This window comes from Asterias amurensis, chromosome 9 (assembly GCF_032118995.1).
Source record: "Asterias amurensis chromosome 9, ASM3211899v1".
NCBI classification, from domain to species: domain Eukaryota; kingdom Metazoa; phylum Echinodermata; class Asteroidea; order Forcipulatida; family Asteriidae; genus Asterias; species Asterias amurensis.
This window is the reverse complement of record NC_092656.1, coordinates 17,881,558-17,900,576: the sequence shown is the minus strand read 5'-3', so window position 1 is coordinate 17,900,576 and position 19,019 is coordinate 17,881,558. Positions and strand designations below refer to the sequence as shown.

The 19,019-nt window shown below is 47.4% G+C and overlaps 7 protein-coding genes, 2 non-coding genes and 1 pseudogene across 9 annotated transcripts; all 10 read right to left on the bottom strand.

The window, feature by feature from the left end:
• Positions 1–165: 165 nt before the first annotated feature.
• On the bottom strand, positions 166–534 carry LOC139942095 (histone H2B, gonadal-like). Its single transcript, XM_071938787.1, has one exon. The coding sequence runs from the start codon at positions 532–534 to the stop codon at positions 166–168; it is 369 nt and encodes a 122-aa protein (XP_071794888.1).
• Positions 535–1,470: 936 nt separating this feature from the next.
• Positions 1,471–1,881, bottom strand: LOC139942091 (histone H3, embryonic). Its single transcript, XM_071938782.1, has one exon. The coding sequence runs from the start codon at positions 1,879–1,881 to the stop codon at positions 1,471–1,473; it is 411 nt and encodes a 136-aa protein (XP_071794883.1).
• A 757-nt stretch (positions 1,882–2,638) lies between these two features.
• LOC139941929 (histone H4-like) lies at positions 2,639–2,950 on the bottom strand. Its single transcript, XM_071938573.1, has one exon. It carries the CDS (start codon positions 2,948–2,950, stop codon positions 2,639–2,641), a length of 312 nt encoding a protein of 103 aa, XP_071794674.1.
• A 232-nt stretch (positions 2,951–3,182) lies between these two features.
• LOC139942409 (U2 spliceosomal RNA) lies at positions 3,183–3,372 on the bottom strand. Its single transcript, XR_011786681.1, has one exon. It is a non-coding gene; the product is annotated as a U2 spliceosomal RNA (small nuclear RNA).
• Positions 3,373–9,824: 6,452 nt separating this feature from the next.
• LOC139942380 (U2 spliceosomal RNA) lies at positions 9,825–9,894 on the bottom strand (annotated as a pseudogene).
• Positions 9,895–10,782: 888 nt separating this feature from the next.
• On the bottom strand, positions 10,783–11,160 carry LOC139941945 (histone H2A-like). The gene has a single exon (XM_071938591.1). It carries the CDS (start codon positions 11,158–11,160, stop codon positions 10,783–10,785), a length of 378 nt encoding a protein of 125 aa, XP_071794692.1.
• Positions 11,161–12,167: 1,007 nt separating this feature from the next.
• LOC139941965 (histone H2B, gonadal-like) lies at positions 12,168–12,536 on the bottom strand. Its single transcript, XM_071938612.1, has one exon. It carries the CDS (start codon positions 12,534–12,536, stop codon positions 12,168–12,170), a length of 369 nt encoding a protein of 122 aa, XP_071794713.1.
• Positions 12,537–13,445: 909 nt separating this feature from the next.
• On the bottom strand, positions 13,446–13,856 carry LOC139942060 (histone H3, embryonic). Its single transcript, XM_071938745.1, has one exon. It carries the CDS (start codon positions 13,854–13,856, stop codon positions 13,446–13,448), a length of 411 nt encoding a protein of 136 aa, XP_071794846.1.
• Positions 13,857–14,613: 757 nt separating this feature from the next.
• On the bottom strand, positions 14,614–14,925 carry LOC139941932 (histone H4-like). The gene has a single exon (XM_071938577.1). It carries the CDS (start codon positions 14,923–14,925, stop codon positions 14,614–14,616), a length of 312 nt encoding a protein of 103 aa, XP_071794678.1.
• A 232-nt stretch (positions 14,926–15,157) lies between these two features.
• Positions 15,158–15,347, bottom strand: LOC139942408 (U2 spliceosomal RNA). Its single transcript, XR_011786680.1, has one exon. It is a non-coding gene; the product is annotated as a U2 spliceosomal RNA (small nuclear RNA).
• Between the last annotated feature and the right edge of the window lie 3,672 nt (positions 15,348–19,019).

The window sequence follows — 19,019 nt, the reverse complement described above, 5'->3', positions numbered from 1 at the left end:
ATATGGCATTATTGTAAACCCTGTTGATTTTATTTAATATTATTTTAAAAAATGGGGAGGGTTGGTGTTACGGTGGTCACTTAATTCACGCATGTTTTGAATCTCTTTGGGAAATGTGTTGGCTCTGAAAAGAGCCGTTTGGATTGTGCATGACGCCGGACCTGCTTATTTTGAAGTTGTGTACTTGGTGACCGCCTTGGTGCCCTCGCTGACAGCGTGTTTGGCCAGCTCACCGGGGAGAAGGAGACGGACTGCAGTCTGGACCTCTCGGCTGGAGATGGTTGATTTCTTGTTGTAGTGCGCCAATCTAGAAGACTCGGCGGCAATGCGCTCGAAAATGTCGTTGACGAAGCTGTTCATAATCGACATGGCCTTGCTGGAAATGCCCGTGTCTGGATGAACCTGCTTCATGACCTTGTAGATGTAAATGCCGTAGCTCTCCTTGCGGCGACGCTTTCTCTTCTTGTCTGTCCGGATTGGCCCCTTGGTGTTACCGGCTTTCTTCTGTCCCTTTCCACTTGCTTTGGGAGGCATGGCTATAGAGTGCTGTGTTGCTGAGTTTGTAGAATCAATCAGACTGATGACTGGTACACCGGAGAAGGCTTAGCTTTATACTGCGAGTCGGGGATCCGGCGGCCATTAGGGCATTGTTAGCATTCGCGCGCCTCGCTGTGAGCAGTGAAGCGGTCCACCAGAAAAGTTGCGTGTCTGCAAGGATGGGTGTCTGAATAATGGGCAGGCAACCATTGGAAAGGAATGTTATACTCTGGTTAGAAATACAACACGAGTATAGTGTAACCCAAAACAAGTATCAGAAAATAATAATCAGAGAAACTTATCCAAAAAAAAAAAGAAATCTGCAATGGCCCAAGCATGCATAGTACATTTTAAGAAAACGATACGATTAAATTACGGAGTAAAAGCAAATATAAGCAATAGATTGACCTATAACCAACCCGACTAGAGTGATAGAACGACCGACCCAATAAAAAAATGGCGGCGCGGCGTAAAGATAATCACCAACTGTGGTGTTTACAGCTAGCAGGTTTTGGGGTTTTTTTTTTTTTTTCGTTCATGCTGTTGTAATTTAACTTCTGACTGCCATCGTAGCGGGCGCTATACAACATTTGTATAAGGTAGGCACGGTCCTCTATTATACCGATAGTTATGTTTACACTGCACAGGTGTATACATTAGTTTGTCAAATTTCTAATGTTCTTGTTTGTTTGTTTGTTTGTTTGTTTGTTTGTTTGTTTGTTTGTTTGTTTGTTTGTTTGTTTGTTTGTTTGTTTGTTTATTTATTTATTTATTTGTTTGGCCATTATTTTGCTTGTCTTTGTTTTGTTGGAGGACTGAGTGTGGAAGAGGAAAGATTGGAAGAAATAACGATTACACGGACGTGATTAAAATCTCTGTTAAGAAGTGGTGGCTCTGAAAAGAGCCGTTGTGTTTTGAGAAAGGAACGAATCCTCAGGCTCGTTCGCCACGAATTCGGCGGGCGAGTTGGATGTCCTTGGGCATGATGGTGACCCGCTTGGCGTGGATGGCGCAGAGATTGGTGTCTTCGAAGAGTCCCACGAGGTATGCCTCGCTTGCTTCTTGGAGCGCCATCACCGCGGAGCTCTGGAATCTCAGTTCGGTCTTGAAGTCTTGCGCTATTTCACGGACCAGTCTCTGGAAGGGAAGTTTTCGGATAAGCAGCTCTGTACTTTTCTGGTAACGGCGAATCTCACGCAGTGCCACAGTTCCGGGTCTGTAACGGTGAGGCTTCTTGACCCCGCCGGTGGCCGGGGCACTCTTTCGGGCAGCTTTGGTCGCCAACTGCTTTCGTGGGGCTTTTCCCCCGGTGCTCTTGCGTGCTGTCTGCTTGGTACGAGCCATTATCTTTGCTTACTGTTTACGATGTTGTGGTGCAGTTTCACGAGCAGCTCTTCTTAAAGGGTTGGGATGTCCGTTCAAGGATCGCCTCTGACAAAAGCGGGGACGCGATTGGCCAGCCCCCCAGTGCCGCCAGAACCGCTTGAGTGGTCACCAATTTCGCACGGACGGAGCTAGCTGCTTAATGGCACATGAGAAACAAAAATAGAGTAAGCGGAAAATAAACATGCTTTACAGATTACGGTTGCCCTCCCTCGCCCTTTTATGAGACTAAATTTCTTGAGGGCGAAAATACCGAGAGAGAGAGAAAGCATGAGCGACAAGGACTCGTTAACGTATTACTCACTTGATTTGCTTGAATATTTATAGTAACAGCCATCCACGTACGTGAATTGTAGAAAGGGGGAAAAAAACACGGGCAACCTTCTATCAACAATTAGACGCAACACTAAAAAGAGCTAGATCCATCGTTTTTAATTTTGGCAAAGGGGTTCAGCCTTAAACAAACCAAAAAGTCTAGATGTGGTGTGGTTGTATTTTTATTTTTTTTTTTCTGGGATAGTTGCCCTACAAAATATCATGTATTATTTTAAAAAAAACTAATTTTGCTTGAATATTATTACAGAAGAAAAATAACAAACAAGGACAAGGCAGTGAGTGGGTGGGGAAACCAAAATACAACCATCTGTAATTCTCTCTTTTTTGATTTTGTGGTGGCTCTGAAAAGAGCCGTTGTTTTCAATGTGGGGATTCTTTGGGCCTATCCTCCAAATCCGTAGAGGGTACGGCCTTGTCTCTTGAGTGCGTAGACGACATCCATGGCGGTGACGGTTTTTCTCTTGGAGTGTTCGCAGTACGTTACGGCATCACGGATGACATTCTCCAAGAACACCTTGAGGACACCGCGGGTCTCCTCGTAGATCAGACCGGAGATTCTCTTGACACCTCCTCGGCGTGCCAGACGACGGATGGCCGGCTTGGTGATACCCTGGATGTTGTCCCGCAACACTTTACGATGGCGCTTTGCACCCCCCTTGCCAAGCCCCTTTCCACCTTTACCGCGTCCAGACATAGTTGTGCTTAGCAGAGAGTATCAAGACAAGACAATGGTTCAACTGGCTGACGAGAGCGAATGAATTCAACCTGACCAGAGTAGAGTATCTTATGGCTTGCATTGCGGACGTGTGGGCCAGCAACATTATCGACTTGTTGACAAACAAAGCAAATAGACTTGAACACCAACACAGTAAACAGGCGTTGAGACTAAACGAATTCTGACTTTGTATTTGATATTATCCCCGTGAGGGGAGTGGGCCGATATCCCGGATGTAGTGCGAAACCGGGCCAACCCGTGGCCTGGACGGGGCAAGCCCCTCTTCCATGGCCGTTCCTCAAAAATCAGATTAATATACTTGCTGCTCAATGAACAGCATTTCAGATATTATTCTGAAAAGAACAGATACTAATTTTTGATTTTGGGGTTGTAAAAACAAGAGGCCCCTGGGCAGGCCACAATCGCGTGGACCTTAGTGTCGTGGGGTCTCGCTCCCCCCTGCCCATACCTGAAAATGTCAACAACCATGATAAAAATACAACAAGATATTACGCACAAAGAAGACACACTCACCCAACCGACGCTTAGCAAGACGACACCATGCGGCTCCATTCCAACACAGTAACATCCCACCGCACACCGGCCAGAAGACTACCAAACTAACAACTATAAAAATTACCCAAACCGAGGTATGGGGTTACGACTGTCCCGCCAACAGGGAGCTAAATAAAATAATTACCTAGGCCTATCCCCGCTGGCGTCGGTGATGTTTCGATCTTTCCAGGAGACAGAACGCCTCCTATTCCACCAAAAGTGGATATTAAAATACTAACAGGGGTCGAACCCCCGCTAATAACATTGCATTAAAAATGAGATCAGTGCTTGGCAAGACGTCACCGTGTCGGCCCCTGTCCCCACAGCGCCGCCCTACCGCACACCGATCGAAATATGGGTGAGACTCTAAGTTTCCCGCGAATGCCGGTAACCAAAGCCTCATTAAAAATGACTAAAAATCCACCACTCTCAACCCTAACCAATGCGCAGGCTCTTCCCTGTGAGGGGCAAACGCCACCGAGCCAAGTCCGAACCCGTTACATTGGCAAAGTGAAAGCAGTGGAGAAAATAGAAGTATGTCGATCCCCAGCCGAGCGAGCATACCCGCCACCGCAGTGCGCCATTAGCTGTATACTACTGCCAATCAGCACACCGCAGCAATGAGCCACCCACAACGACAGAGGGAAAACACACAAAGTTACAGGTTAAAAACAAGGTTATTATTGACTATCCTCACTAACCCACCCTTCACGCACCAAGTGGCGTGAAAGGCGGCAGGAGGCAGTCTCTCAAAGTCTGCTCTGATCCTGGTTGAGATGAAGTGTTTACTTCTGCCCAACACCACATCAGAGCTAATGTCAATGTGATCAAACAGCGTCTGGCACCTGGACGTCCAGATGTGCCATTTGATCACAGAGATAAAAAACCACACTAGAAAAGACTCACGGGAAGAAAGGTCTAGCCCTTCCCCGTACAAAACGCATGGCCAAGAAAGGATAAAATCGGTACTGAGCACTTTGTAACAAATGTGTTGTGCCCAGTACCATAAAATGCCGACAAAGGGGCAGTCCCAGATGAGGTGACAAATGGACTCGACGCCCTTGCAGTTGGGACGGGGACATTTCCCGTCACCAATACCCCATTTATGCACACGCTGGGCAGTTTTAACACCCTGCCAAACAGTACGCCAGTTAAAATCACGCAGAGCGTGGTCTAATTTGGGGGTTAACACCAATTTAAACTGCTCTGGTGGACAGGGTACCCGACCAGCGGGTACCCTGCTATTGTCATTAGATAAAATATTATACAAACTACGTATAGATGCAACACTCCAATCCATGTCTGGACATGAACTAGAAATGTTGCAAATAATACCACAAAATTTGGAATAGTGAGCCGGACCCGTGATCGAATGCGGGGTTGCATTGGACCACGAGCCAGCTGGCATTATATTACGCAGCGAAAAAGCTGACCAAAGTTTGGCGAAGTGACACCATGGAGGAACACTGTCATCACACAGCGCCACCACACCAGCAGCAAGAAAAGAGTCGGCCTTGGCCTTAAAATGAGTGATACCCATACCACCCTGCAGAACAGGGCGGCACAGGATCGGTCTCCGGACTAGTTCCGTCTTACCCGACCAGAAGAAAGAGAAGATCGCTTTTAGAACCTTCCTCTCCACTGCCGGGGGAACGGGGTAGACCGGAGCTACAAAGAAAAGAATAGACAGAAGGATGGTGTTAATGACCAAAGCTTTGCCGACAAGAGACAAAGCTCTAGCCTTCCAACTGTCGGTACATTTATTAAATTTATCCAATCGGAAATTCCAATTCATCAGTGCCATATCCCCCCTACCTACCCAGACACCATTGATGAGGATTGGGTCTGTTGTCCACGAGATAGGACAGTAGGCAGGAAGAGAAGTTGGCCACCGACCAAAAACTAAGCCTTTCGACTTGTTAAAATTAAGGCGAGATCCACTCGCCTTAGAAAAATTTTCAACCACTGTGAAAAGCCTGCGCAGTGACATAAGATCACGCACTACGCAGGTAGTATCATCCGCGTATTGCACGATAGATACACTGAGACCATTTGCCCCCGGTATTGGGATACCTCGAATATTTTTGTCTCCCAACACCGCGGTCGCAAATGGCTCAATAAAAAGAACATATAAGAGAGGAGACAGAGGGCATCCCTGCCTCACTCCCTTATATAAATCAAATGGGTCCGAAAGGTTCCCATTTGACAAAATCCTACTGGAAATCCCAGTGTACAAAATATTAACCCACTTCAGAAAGTTAGGCCCAAATCCAAGTTTAGACAAAACTTTAGAAAGGAATGACCAGCTCACCCTATCAAAGGCCTTTTGCTGGTCAAGAGAAATAATAAGGGAGTCAATCCGACGATCGTCTATGTAAGAGACTACATCACGAAGGAGCTTGATGTTATCGTGGATTGACCTACCCTTTACACCACATGTCTGAAAAGGGTTAATTAAAGAAGGCAAAACCCCTCCCAAACGAAGACACAAAACCTTGGAAAGGATCTTATAGTCAACGTTCAGGAGAGAGATGGGCCTTTTATTCTGAGGATCCAAAGGATCCCCAGGTTTATCAAGCAAAGAAATGACTCCCCTCCGAAGAGATGGGGGGAGACAATGCACTTTAAAAGAATGGTTAAAAACCATTAGTAAATCAGGACCCAAAAGGTCCCAAAAGCACATATAAAACTCCTTGGGCAGGCCATCATCCCCGGGGGTCTTGTTGTTTGACATGCTAGCCAGAGCGGTCTCCAACTCCCGTACATTTAACGGGAGCTCGAGACCACCCTGCATGTCATCGGGAACCGACCTGCTCAAGCTAGATAAAAAAGGAGTCTGCTCCTCGTCCGAGACATTGTCTACTGAATAAAGAGCAGAATAAAAATCCCTATACACTTGAGAAATACCTTCCGCAGTCTCAACAACAGTGCCGTCGGGACCACGGACGGAAGTAATAACATGTTTGGCTTTAGCCTCAAGGTGAAAGAAGTGACTGGACGGCCTCTCCCCTTCATCAAGGGAACGGACCCGCGAACGGATCCGAGCCCCCTCAGCTTCGAAGTCGTCGAGTCCTTTAAGTTGTTGCTGCAGATCTGAGTGTTGGCGCAAAAGATCGGGATCCGTGCTGCCAGCTCTCAGATCTGAGGCGACAGAGTTGAAAGACACAAGAAGAGCCTCTCTCCTCCGCCGCCTTCGCTTGGAAGCACGACAGCAAAAAGACACAATATATTGCTTGGTGCGGAGCTTGACATCCTCCCACCAAAGGAGCACATTATCGTACCCCTCCAGGAGAGTCCGCCAGCCCGCATACACTAACCTAAAGCTTTCTTTAAAGGAAGCATCCTGGAAAATTGAGATGTTGCACTTCCAGTACCCCCTACCGGAGACGAAGTTCCCCGGAAGGCGTACCTTCAGCGCAACACCGTCATGGTCTGAAAAATATACCGACTTGTGAGAGCAGGACACCACCTCCAGACAGCTGGACGCGTAGAACCGGTCCAACCGGCTAGAGGCAGTGTTGGTTCCATTTCTCCAAGTCGGGGAAAACACAGACGGATGTAAATCCCGCCAGCAGTCTGTTAAAGAAAAATCAGAAGCAATTCTATTAATCTCCTGTGCTCCAATGTGAATGGACGAGGAGGGTGCACCACGACGGTCACCCTCCACGTCCAGAACACAATCGAAGTCACCACAAAGAACAACAGGTAAATTACCACTAATAAATCTTGGGAGAGAAGAGAGAAAAGTACGACGGGCCTTAGGGTCGTTCGGAGCATAGACCGTGCAGAGCCGGAAGCTACCACACGGCCCCCGCACAGTACCACTCACCACTCTCCCGTCTAAATCAAAAGAGGGGTTAGAAAAAACAATAGAGGAGTGTTCAGGAATGAGGATAATAGTACCCCGAGAGGAAGACGTGCCAACACTGGCAAACATCTTCCCCTCCCACTCACTCCTCCAAAGAGCTAAATCAGAATGACCGGAGACATGACACTCCTGCAAGCAGGAAATATCATATCCCCGGCATAAATTGAAAGCAGCAAGACGTTTTGCATTATTGCGCAAACCGTTTGCGTTTAAAGAAAGGAGGGTATAATTAGCCATGACTAATGTAAAGAGGAAAGACAAAAGCAAGGAACTTGGGGCCAAAAACCCCTAAGTAATCTTAAAAAGGGACTCGAAAAAATTCGAGTCCTTACATAAAATGAAGGCCGGATGCCTCCGGCACATGTGCTTGATGCAAGCGCTCGGAAGTGTAAATTTGGATTCACACTCCGAGCACTTGATTAGGGTTAAGGGAGCACCATCGTGCTCCTTCCTCCGGTGGATGGTTAGGGTAGACATCTTCCCTTGGAAGGAGCATCCGGGGAACCTACAAGGTATAGGCACCCCGGCCCGGCCAGGTATTTTAGCCCCGGCGAGGTGGGCGATGGCTTGGTCCTCCTCAGGATCCCGGAACACGGAATCCCTAGGAGGACCCTCGTCCTCTGAAAGTTGGGAGGAACCCCCGTCCGACTCCGAGAGGGAGCCAAAAAGGTCGTAGGAAGTTGGGACCTCAGGGGGAGGCACCACCTTCCCCGACACAGTACTAACAAGACTTTCCGAGGAAGAAGAGGAAGTGCGGCGTGCCCGCTTCTTACTCCTCTTCCTCAGAACCTTAGTGAATCCCTCACTGTCTTTGGAGCCACCGGGTCCAAGACAATCTGGCTTATTACAAGCCAGAGTCAAGGGCCCGTTGACTCCTCTGCAGCCCATGCACCCAAGGACCCGGAACTCCGAGTCCCCGAGCGCACCGCCACAGTGACAGCAAAGGGTGTCGGACGGGAAGGGACCCGACTGTTCACCACACACCTCACAAGAGGAGCGTGGCAAATCGAATCCCTCCCCGACCTCCACATTCTTCATCTCGAAAATAGTTTGTGACTGAGGAGACGGCACGTCCATAGACACGACCGTCTCCCCATCAGAACCCTCGGCCTCAGCAGCAGCCGTGACCAAGGGCTCCTCACCCTCTCCAACGGGTCCGCCCGTTGGAGAGGGAGCCATCGAAAACCACTTACGCTTCGGCGCTGTACGGCCTGCGTAAGAGTTGGGGCACCGCCGATGGCTGTGCCCCTTTTCCCCACAGACCGTACACACCGAAGCGTTGGGACACGAAGAAATAACGTGTCCCACCTCACCGCACTTAAAACACCTCACCTGGCCGCAATCGCGGGCCTGGTGTCCCGGTTCCCCGCATCGGGCACACGTCCGGGTTTGTCCAAGGTAGGACACCCAGGCGTTGCGGTCCCCGATGCGGAGAACCGTCGGAATGTTGTGCTTTAAGCGCATCCTATATTGGCGATTGCCATTGAACACCTCCGGCTCACCTCTGTGGGTACAGAAGTGGCCGGAGATGACTTCGCCATAGCTGCGCAGCATCCGGCGCACGACCATGTCGTCCATCTCCATGGCAACGTACGCCACAGTGACAGTGGTCAAACCACCGCCACCGGACACGCTGCACCCGGAGACGGACGACAGGGCCGAACCATACCGGCGCAACAGATCTACAGATTTAAAGTATAGAGAAAACTGCCCTGCCTTAAGGGGTTGTAATGCCCAAAGGTGGCTCTTTGCCACAATGCCCAGCTTACTTAGCTGGGTAAACACATAAGAGGGGGCTACGGGGTTGTCGAACCGAAGTTCGACAGAACAGTTTTTCTTTGATCCAGCCATACTATCCAAAGTGAACAGAGAAAGAAACCAGCAAAAATGAAGTAGAAAAAATCACAACAGAATGCTTAGCACGGAAGAGTCTACTTTAACACCCCAAGCTATGTATAAGGCGCACCTGGCGACCTTTTAAGCAAAATAAAACATAGACTAAAGAGCTGCAAAGGAACGGTTGGGTACAACTGCTACCCTTAAAGCACAATACTCTCAGAGTGTGCTAAATTAAGCTTTTCAGTGAAACAGTATCAGTGAAAGTTCACTCTAAAAAGCAGATTGTATTGGCGCACCTGGCAACCGATACACTAAAGTTAGACACACAACCTTTTGTGCGAAAAATTAAAAATTCAGGCACAACTGCTACCCTAAGCTATAATAGTTACACTAACAGTGGCTGTTTTCAGTAAGACATGAAAACAAAATGATCAAGCGAGATAATAATGCAATATATACAGTTACACAGTAATACAACCTGACCGGAGAAGAAAGAATGGCCGCTTCCACACGCTTCAAAAACCCCGCAGGCAGGGAGCTGATCTGACCGGAACAACTTACACCTCAATTGCGTTATGGGGGCGAACCCCCAAGAATTTTTCCACAATATGTCAATGTACAGATACTACACATGATCTTAGCCAAAAGGCCGAGAAGCGATACTCACCACAGGTTTTTCGAGAATAACCCACCTTTCGACATGGCACGAATCACAAGACATGCTGGGTGTCACAAGAGGGCGGTGTGACTTTTTTGACAACTTTTCACATACGGCGAACATTCGTTGTATCGAAAATAGAGCTACTCTGACGGCACACAAAGCAAGAGCTTGCATCAAAACCCAGATACATCCACGTGTAAACGTATGCAACACGCAAGTACATGTTATTCTAAAGTTTATGTTTACGCTATACAGTGTTGCCTGGTTGGGCTCGTCCCGCGCGTTTGTACACGCGGGTTAAGACAATGGACATTACAAGCGCGCGGAACACAACAATGCGTCACATTGCAGTATGCAAAACACTGTACATAGAAACAGCGTGCTGTGTGCATTGTCGCATGCAGTACGTTAACACACACACGGGCTACATTCGGCTTGCGACATCGTGATGGAAGGAATGATGTGTGATGATTATACACGCATGAAGAGATAACAGAAATTAAAGTAGAATACTTTATCTTTCAGTATTGAATCACCCGGTATTGGCGTTAGGTTGTGCCAAACATTAGTGTGTAAATATTTCGAAGAACTTTTGTTCTATGTCTATTGATACATCTTTTAACCTTTTTGTTCTAAACCGTTGCTCTCCTACAGTTAGCATCGCAACGAAAATAAAGCTTTGGTCTGACTTATGTGTGGTTTATAGGGTTACAAACAACTTATTGGATGATTGGTTACGCATGGAAAACAAATAGTATTTAATGAATTCAATAATTATGTGGGGGGGGGGTTGTCTTACAAACGCAATTCATGTTTAGAATCTCTCTTTGGATTTATGTGGTGGCTCCGTAAGAGCCGTTTGGTTTATCAGTGTAGCAAGAGCTGAGTTTAAGAGCTTGACTTGGCGGTTTTCTTTGGCAGCAGGACAGCTTGGATGTTGGGAAGTACACCACCCTGGGCAATGGTGACACCGCTGAGCAACTTGTTCAACTCTTCATCGTTTCGGATAGCGAGCTGTAGATGACGGGGGTTGATTCTTGATTTCTTGTTGTCTCGAGCAGCATTACCAGCCAGTTCCAGTATTTCTGCCGTGAGGTACTCCATGACTGCCGCCAAGTAGACAGGGGCGCCAGCACCAACGCGCTGAGCGTAGTTGCCCTTCCTCAAGAAGCGGTGTACTCTACCAACGGGAAATTGAAGTCCGGCCCTGGAGGATCGACTCTTTGCCTTGCTTCGGGCCTTACCGCTCTTTCCGCGTCCAGACATGACTGAATTGATATACTGAGCAAAGAGATTGAAAGAACTGCTGGGTGCTTTGAATCTGTGTGAATGAGTGTAGAGACTGCCAGTGGTGTACTTATGGCGTTGGGGTGGATCCCCAATGCACCAATCAGGTTTCTCCTCGCATGGACGCGCCCGGGTTCAGCGGAGCATTCTGGGCGGGGTGGACCACCAGCGGCGGGCGGGGGCGGCACGCAGTTCGAGGGGGAGGTAGGGATAACTACTGCGGCGGTCCCCCCCCCCCACCGTCACCACCCCTCTGAAAACAAGATAAGATTCCGAGGGAAAAAAAAACCAACAACGACAACAACACCACCAACAACAACAACAACAAAAACAAAGCAAAAGCAAATATTTACAGAAACTGACAAACATCATGTTTGTTTGTTTTTGCGTGCTTATGTTTTTGTTGATTTTTCAAAATAAAACTATTATCAAACTTATAATTTTAAGTTAACTCTGGCGTATAAAGTCGCTGTTGTTGTTGGTGTTGTGTTGTATGTTATTCAAGTAATACGGTGTCATGAACAAGGCACTTACTCAATGTACGTCTTTCTTTCTTTCTTCAAGTCCAATCTTGTGAACCCTCACTCGACTCGGTGACACATTTATTGCAGCCAAAAAATAGAGCAGAGCGTTGTCTTTTATAACTGACTGTCTGTAAAAGTAGAATAACAAAAAAGCAACGAGAAAGATGTTTATTGATCGCTAAAAATTATAGTGGACAAAGTTATCAAGATTATTTGAACTTCGTAAACAACGTTGTTGAGTTGTTCTACAGAGATATATAGAGGAGGCAGAAATATTTTGAAACATCCTTTAATATAATATGGCATTATTGTAAACCCTGTTGATTTTATTTAATATTATTTTAAAAAATGGGGAGGGTTGGTGTTACGGTGGTCACTTAATTCAAGCATGTTTTGAATCTCTTTGGGAAATGTGTTGGCTCTGAAAAGAGCCGTTTGGATTGTGCATGACGCCGGACCTGCTTATTTTGAAGTTGTGTACTTGGTGACCGCCTTGGTGCCCTCGCTGACAGCGTGTTTGGCCAGCTCACCGGGGAGAAGGAGACGGACTGCAGTCTGGACCTCTCGGCTGGAGATGGTTGATTTCTTGTTGTAGTGCGCCAATCTAGAAGACTCGGCGGCAATGCGCTCGAAAATGTCGTTGACGAAGCTGTTCATAATCGACATGGCCTTGCTGGAAATGCCCGTGTCTGGATGAACCTGCTTCATGACCTTGTAGATGTAAATGCCGTAGCTCTCCTTGCGGCGACGCTTTCTCTTCTTGTCTGTCCGGATTGGCCCCTTGGTGTTACCGGCTTTCTTCTGTCCCTTTCCACTTGCTTTGGGAGGCATGGCTATAGAGTGCTGTGTTGCTGAGTTTGTAGAATCAATCAGACTGATGACTGGTACACCGGAGAAGGCTTAGCTTTATACTGCGAGTCGGGGATCCGGCGGCCATTAGGGCATTGTTAGCATTCGCGCGCCTCGCTGTGAGCAGTGAAGCGGTCCACCAGAAAAGTTGCGTGTCTGCAAGGATGGGTGTCTGAATAATGGGCAGGCAACCATTGGAAAGGAATGTTATACTCTGGTTAGAAATACAACACGAGTATAGTGTAACCCAAAACAAGTATCAGAAAATAATAATCAGAGAAACTTATCCAAAAAAAAGAAATCTGCAATGGCCCAAGCATGCATAGTACATTTTAAGAAAACGATACGATTAAATTACGGAGTAAAAGCAAATATAAGCAATAGATTGACCTATAACCAACCCGACTAGAGTGATAGAACGACCGACCCAATAAAAAAATGGCGGCGCGGCGTAAAGATAATCACCAACTGTGGTGTTTACAGCTAGCAGGTTTTGGGGTTTTTTTTTTTTTTTCGTTCATGCTGTTGTAATTTAACTTCTGACTGCCATCGTAGCGGGCGCTATACAACATTTGTATAAGGTAGGCACGGTCCTCTATTATACCGATAGTTATGTTTACACTGCACAGGTGTATACATTAGTTTGTCAAATTTCTAATGTTCTTGTTTGTTTGTTTGTTTGTTTGTTTGTTTGTTTGTTTGTTTGTTTGTTTGTTTATTTATTTATTTATTTGTTTGGCCATTATTTTGCTTGTCTTTGTTTTGTTGGAGGACTGAGTGTGGAAGAGGAAAGATTGGAAGAAATAACGATTACACGGACGTGATTAAAATCTCTGTTAAGAAGTGGTGGCTCTGAAAAGAGCCGTTGTGTTTTGAGAAAGGAACGAATCCTCAGGCTCGTTCGCCACGAATTCGGCGGGCGAGTTGGATGTCCTTGGGCATGATGGTGACCCGCTTGGCGTGGATGGCGCAGAGATTGGTGTCTTCGAAGAGTCCCACGAGGTATGCCTCGCTTGCTTCTTGGAGCGCCATCACCGCGGAGCTCTGGAATCTCAGTTCGGTCTTGAAGTCTTGCGCTATTTCACGGACCAGTCTCTGGAAGGGAAGTTTTCGGATAAGCAGCTCTGTACTTTTCTGGTAACGGCGAATCTCACGCAGTGCCACAGTTCCGGGTCTGTAACGGTGAGGCTTCTTGACCCCGCCGGTGGCCGGGGCACTCTTTCGGGCAGCTTTGGTCGCCAACTGCTTTCGTGGGGCTTTTCCCCCGGTGCTCTTGCGTGCTGTCTGCTTGGTACGAGCCATTATCTTTGCTTACTGTTTACGATGTTGTGGTGCAGTTTCACGAGCAGCTCTTCTTAAAGGGTTGGGATGTCCGTTCAAGGATCGCCTCTGACAAAAGCGGGGACGCGATTGGCCAGCCCCCCAGTGCCGCCAGAACCGCTTGAGTGGTCACCAATTTCGCACGGACGGAGCTAGCTGCTTAATGGCACATGAGAAACAAAAATAGAGTAAGCGGAAAATAAACATGCTTTACAGATTACGGTTGCCCTCCCTCGCCCTTTTATGAGACTAAATTTCTTGAGGGCGAAAATACCGAGAGAGAGAGAAAGCATGAGCGACAAGGACTCGTTAACGTATTACTCACTTGATTTGCTTGAATATTTATAGTAACAGCCATCCACGTACGTGAATTGTAGAAAGGGGGAAAAAAACACGGGCAACCTTCTATCAACAATTAGACGCAACACTAAAAAGAGCTAGATCCATCGTTTTTAATTTTGGCAAAGGGGTTCAGCCTTAAACAAACCAAAAAGTCTAGATGTGGTGTGGTTGTATTTTTATTTTATTTTTTCTGGGATAGTTGCCCTACAAAATATCATGTATTATTTTAAAAAAAACTAATTTTGCTTGAATATTATTACAGAAGAAAAATAACAAACAAGGACAAGGCAGTGAGTGGGTGGGGAAACCAAAATACAACCATCTGTAATTCTCTCTTTTTTGATTTTGTGGTGGCTCTGAAAAGAGCCGTTGTTTTCAATGTGGGGATTCTTTGGGCCTATCCTCCAAATCCGTAGAGGGTACGGCCTTGTCTCTTGAGTGCGTAGACGACATCCATGGCGGTGACGGTTTTTCTCTTGGAGTGTTCGCAGTACGTTACGGCATCACGGATGACATTCTCCAAGAACACCTTGAGGACACCGCGGGTCTCCTCGTAGATCAGACCGGAGATTCTCTTGACACCTCCTCGGCGTGCCAGACGACGGATGGCCGGCTTGGTGATACCCTGGATGTTGTCCCGCAACACTTTACGATGGCGCTTTGCACCCCCCTTGCCAAGCCCCTTTCCACCTTTACCGCGTCCAGACATAGTTGTGCTTAGCAGAGAGTATCAAGACAAGACAATGGTTCAACTGGCTGACGAGAGCGAATGAATTCAACCTGACCAGAGTAGAGTATCTTATGGCTTGCATTGCGGACGTGTGGGCCAGCAACATTATCGACTTGTTGACAAACAAAGCAAATAGACTTGAACACCAACACAGTAAACAGGCGTTGAGACTAAACGAATTCTGACTTTGTATTTGATATTATCCCCGTGAGGGGAGTGGGCCGATATCCCGGATGTAGTGCGAAACCGGGCCAACCCGTGGCCTGGACGGGGCAAGCCCCTCTTCCATGGCCGTTCCTCAAAAATCAGATTAATATACTTGCTGCTCAATGAACAGCATTTCAGATATTATTCTGAAAAGAACAGATACTAATTTTTGATTTTGGGGTTGTAAAAACAAGAGGCCCCTGGGCAGGCCACAATCGCGTGGACCTTAGTGTCGTGGGGTCTCGCTCCCCCCTGCCCATACCTGAAAATGTCAACAACCATGATAAAAATACAACAAGATATTACGCACAAAGAAGACACACTCACCCAACCGACGCTTAGCAAGACGACACCATGCGGCTCCATTCCAACACAGTAACATCCCACCGCACACCGGCCAGAAGACTACCAAACTAACAACTATAAAAATTACCCAAACCGAGGTATGGGGTTACGACTGTCCCGCCAACAGGGAGCTAAATAAAATAATTACCTAGGCCTATCCCCGCTGGCGTCGGTGATGTTTCGATCTTTCCAGGAGACAGAACGCCTCCTATTCCACCAAAAGTGGATATTAAAATACTAACAGGGGTCGAACCCCTGCTAATAACATTGCATTAAAAATGAGATCAGTGCTTGGCAAGACGTCACCGTGTTGGCCCCTGTCCCCACAGCGCCGCCCTACCGCACACCGATCGAATTATGGGTGAGACTCTAAGTTTCCCGCGAATGCCGGTAACCAAAGCCTCATTAAAAATTACTAAAAATCCACCACTCTCAACCCTAACCAATGCGCAGGCTCTTCCCTGTGAGGGGCAAACGCCACCGAGCCAAGTCCGAACCCGTTACATTGGCAAAGTGAAAGCAGTGGAGAAAATAGAAGTATGTCGATCCCCAGCCGAGCGAGCATACCCGCCACCGCAGTGCGCCATTAGCTGTATACTACTGCCAATCAGCACACCGCAGCAATGAGCCACCCACAACGACAGAGGGAAAACACACAAAGTTACAGGTTAAAAACAAGGTTATTATTGACTATCCTCACTAACCCACCCTTCACGCACCAAGTGGCGTGAAAGGCGGCAGGAGGCAGTCTCTCAAAGTCTGCTCTGATCCTGGTTGAGATGAAGTGTTTACTTCTGCCCAACACCACATCAGAGCTAATGTCAATGTGATCAAACAGCGTCTGGCACCTGGACGTCCAGATGTGCCATTTGATCACAGAGATAAAAAAACACACTAGAAAAGACTCACGGGAAGAAAGGTCTAGCCCTTCCCCGTACAAAACGCATGGCCAAGAAAGGATAAAATCGGTACTGAGCACTTTGTAACAAATGTGTTGTGCCCAGTACCATAAAATGCCGACAAAGGGGCAGTCCCAGATGAGGTGACAAATGGACTCGACGCCCTTGCAGTTGGGACGGGGACATTTCCCGTCACCAATACCCCATTTATGCACACGCTGGGCAGTTTTAACACCCTGCCAAACAGTACGCCAGTTAAAATCACGCAGAGCGTGGTCTAATTTGGGGGTTAACACCAATTTAAACTGCTCTGGTGGACAGGGTACCCGACCAGCGGGTACCCTGCTATTGTCATTAGATAAAATATTATACAAACTACGTATAGATGCAACACTCCAATCCATGTCTGGACATGAACTAGAAATGTTGCAAATAATACCACAAAATTTGGAATAGTGAGCCGGACCCGTGATCGAATGCGGGGTTGCATTGGACCACGAGCCAGCTGGCATTATATTACGCAGCGAAAAAGCTGACCAAAGTTTGGCGAAGTGACACCATGGAGGAACACTGTCATCACACAGCGCCACCACACCAGCAGCAAGAAAAGAGTCGGCCTTGGCCTTAAAATGAGTGATACCCATACCACCCTGCAGAACAGGGCGGCACAGGATCGGTCTCCGGACTAGTTCCGTCTTACCCGACCAGAAGAAAGAGAAGATCGCTTTTAGAACCTTCCTCTCCACTGCCGGGGGAACGGGGTAGACCGGAGCTACAAAGAAAAGAATAGACAGAAGGATGGTGTTAATGACCAAAGCTTTGCCGACAAGAGACAAAGCTCTAGCCTTCCAACTGTCGGTACATTTATTAAATTTATCCAATCGGAAATTCCAATTCATCAGTGCCATATCCCCCCTACCTACCCAGACACCATTGATGAGGATTGGGTCTGTTGTCCACGAGATAGGACAGTAGGCAGGAAGAGAAGTTGGCCACCGACCAAAAACTAAGCCTTTCGACTTGTTAAAATTAAGGCGAGATCCACTCGCCTTAGAAAAATTTTCAACCACTGTGAAAAGCCTGCGCAGTGACATAAGATCACGCACTACGCAGGTAGTATCATCCGCGTATTGCACGATAGATACACTGAGACCATTTGCCCCCGGTATTGGGATACCTCGAATATTTTTGTCTCCCAACACCGCGGTCGCAAATGGCTCAATAAAAAGAACATATAAGAGAGGAGACAGAGGGCATCCCTGCCTCACTCCCTTATATAAATCAAATGGGTCCGAAAGGTTCCCATTTGACAAAATCCTACTGGAAATCCCAGTGTACAAAATATTAACCCACTTCAGAAAGTTAGGCCCAAATCCAAGTTTAGACAAAACTTTAGAAAGGAATGACCAGCTCACCCTATCAAAGGCCTTTTGCTGGTCAAGAGAAATAATAAGGGAGTCAATCCGACGATCGTCTATGTAAGAGACTACATCACGAAGGAGCTTGATGTTATCGTGGATTGACCTACCCTTTACACCACATGTCTGAAAAGGGTTAATTAAAGAAGGCAAAACCCCTCCCAAACGAAGACACAAAACCTTGGAAAGGATCTTATAGTCAACGTTCAGGAGAGAGATGGGCCTTTTATTCTGAGGATCCAAAGGATCCCCAGGTTTATCAAGCAAAGAAATGACTCCCCTCCGAAGAGATGGGGGGAGACAATGCACTTTAAAAGAATGGTTAAAAACCATTAGTAAATCAGGACCCAAAAGGTCCCAAAAGCACATATAAAACTCCTTGGGCAGGCCATCATCCCCGGGGGTCTTGTTGTTTGACATGCTAGCCAGAGCGGTCTCCAACTCCCGTACATTTAACGGGAGCTCGAGACCACCCTGCATGTCATCGGGAACCGACCTGCTCAAACTAGATAAAAAAGGAGTCTGCTCCTCGTCCGAGACATTGTCTACTGAATAAAGAGCAGAATAAAAATCCCTATACACTTGAGAAATACCTTCCGCAGTCTCAACAACAGTGCCGTCGGGACCACGGACGGAAGTAATAACATGTTTGGCTTTAGCCTCAAGGTGAAAGAAGTGACTGGACGGCCTCTCCCCTTCATCAAGGGAACGGACCCGCGAACGGATCCGAGCCCCCTCAGCTTCGAAGTCGTCGAGTCCTTTAAGTTGTTGCTGCAGATCTGAGTGTTGGCGCAAAAGATCGGGATCCGTGCTGCCAGCTCTCAGATCTGAGGCGACAGAGTTGAAAGACACAAGAAGAGCCTTTCTCCTCCGCCGCCTTCGCTTGGAAGCACGACAGCAAAAAGACACAATATATTGCTTGGTGCGGAGCTTGACATCCTCCCACCAAAGGAGCACATTATCGTACCCCTCCAGGAGAGTCCGCCAGCCCGCATACACTAACCTAAAGCTTTCTTTAAAGGAAGCATCCTGGAAAATTGAGATGTTGCACTTCCAGTACCCCTTACCGGAGACGAAGTTCCCCGGAAGGCGTACCTTCAGCGCAACACCGTCATGGTCTGAAAAATATACCGACTTGTGAGAGCAGGACACCACCTCCAGACAGCTGGACGCGTAGAACCGGTCCAACCGGCTAGAGGCAGTG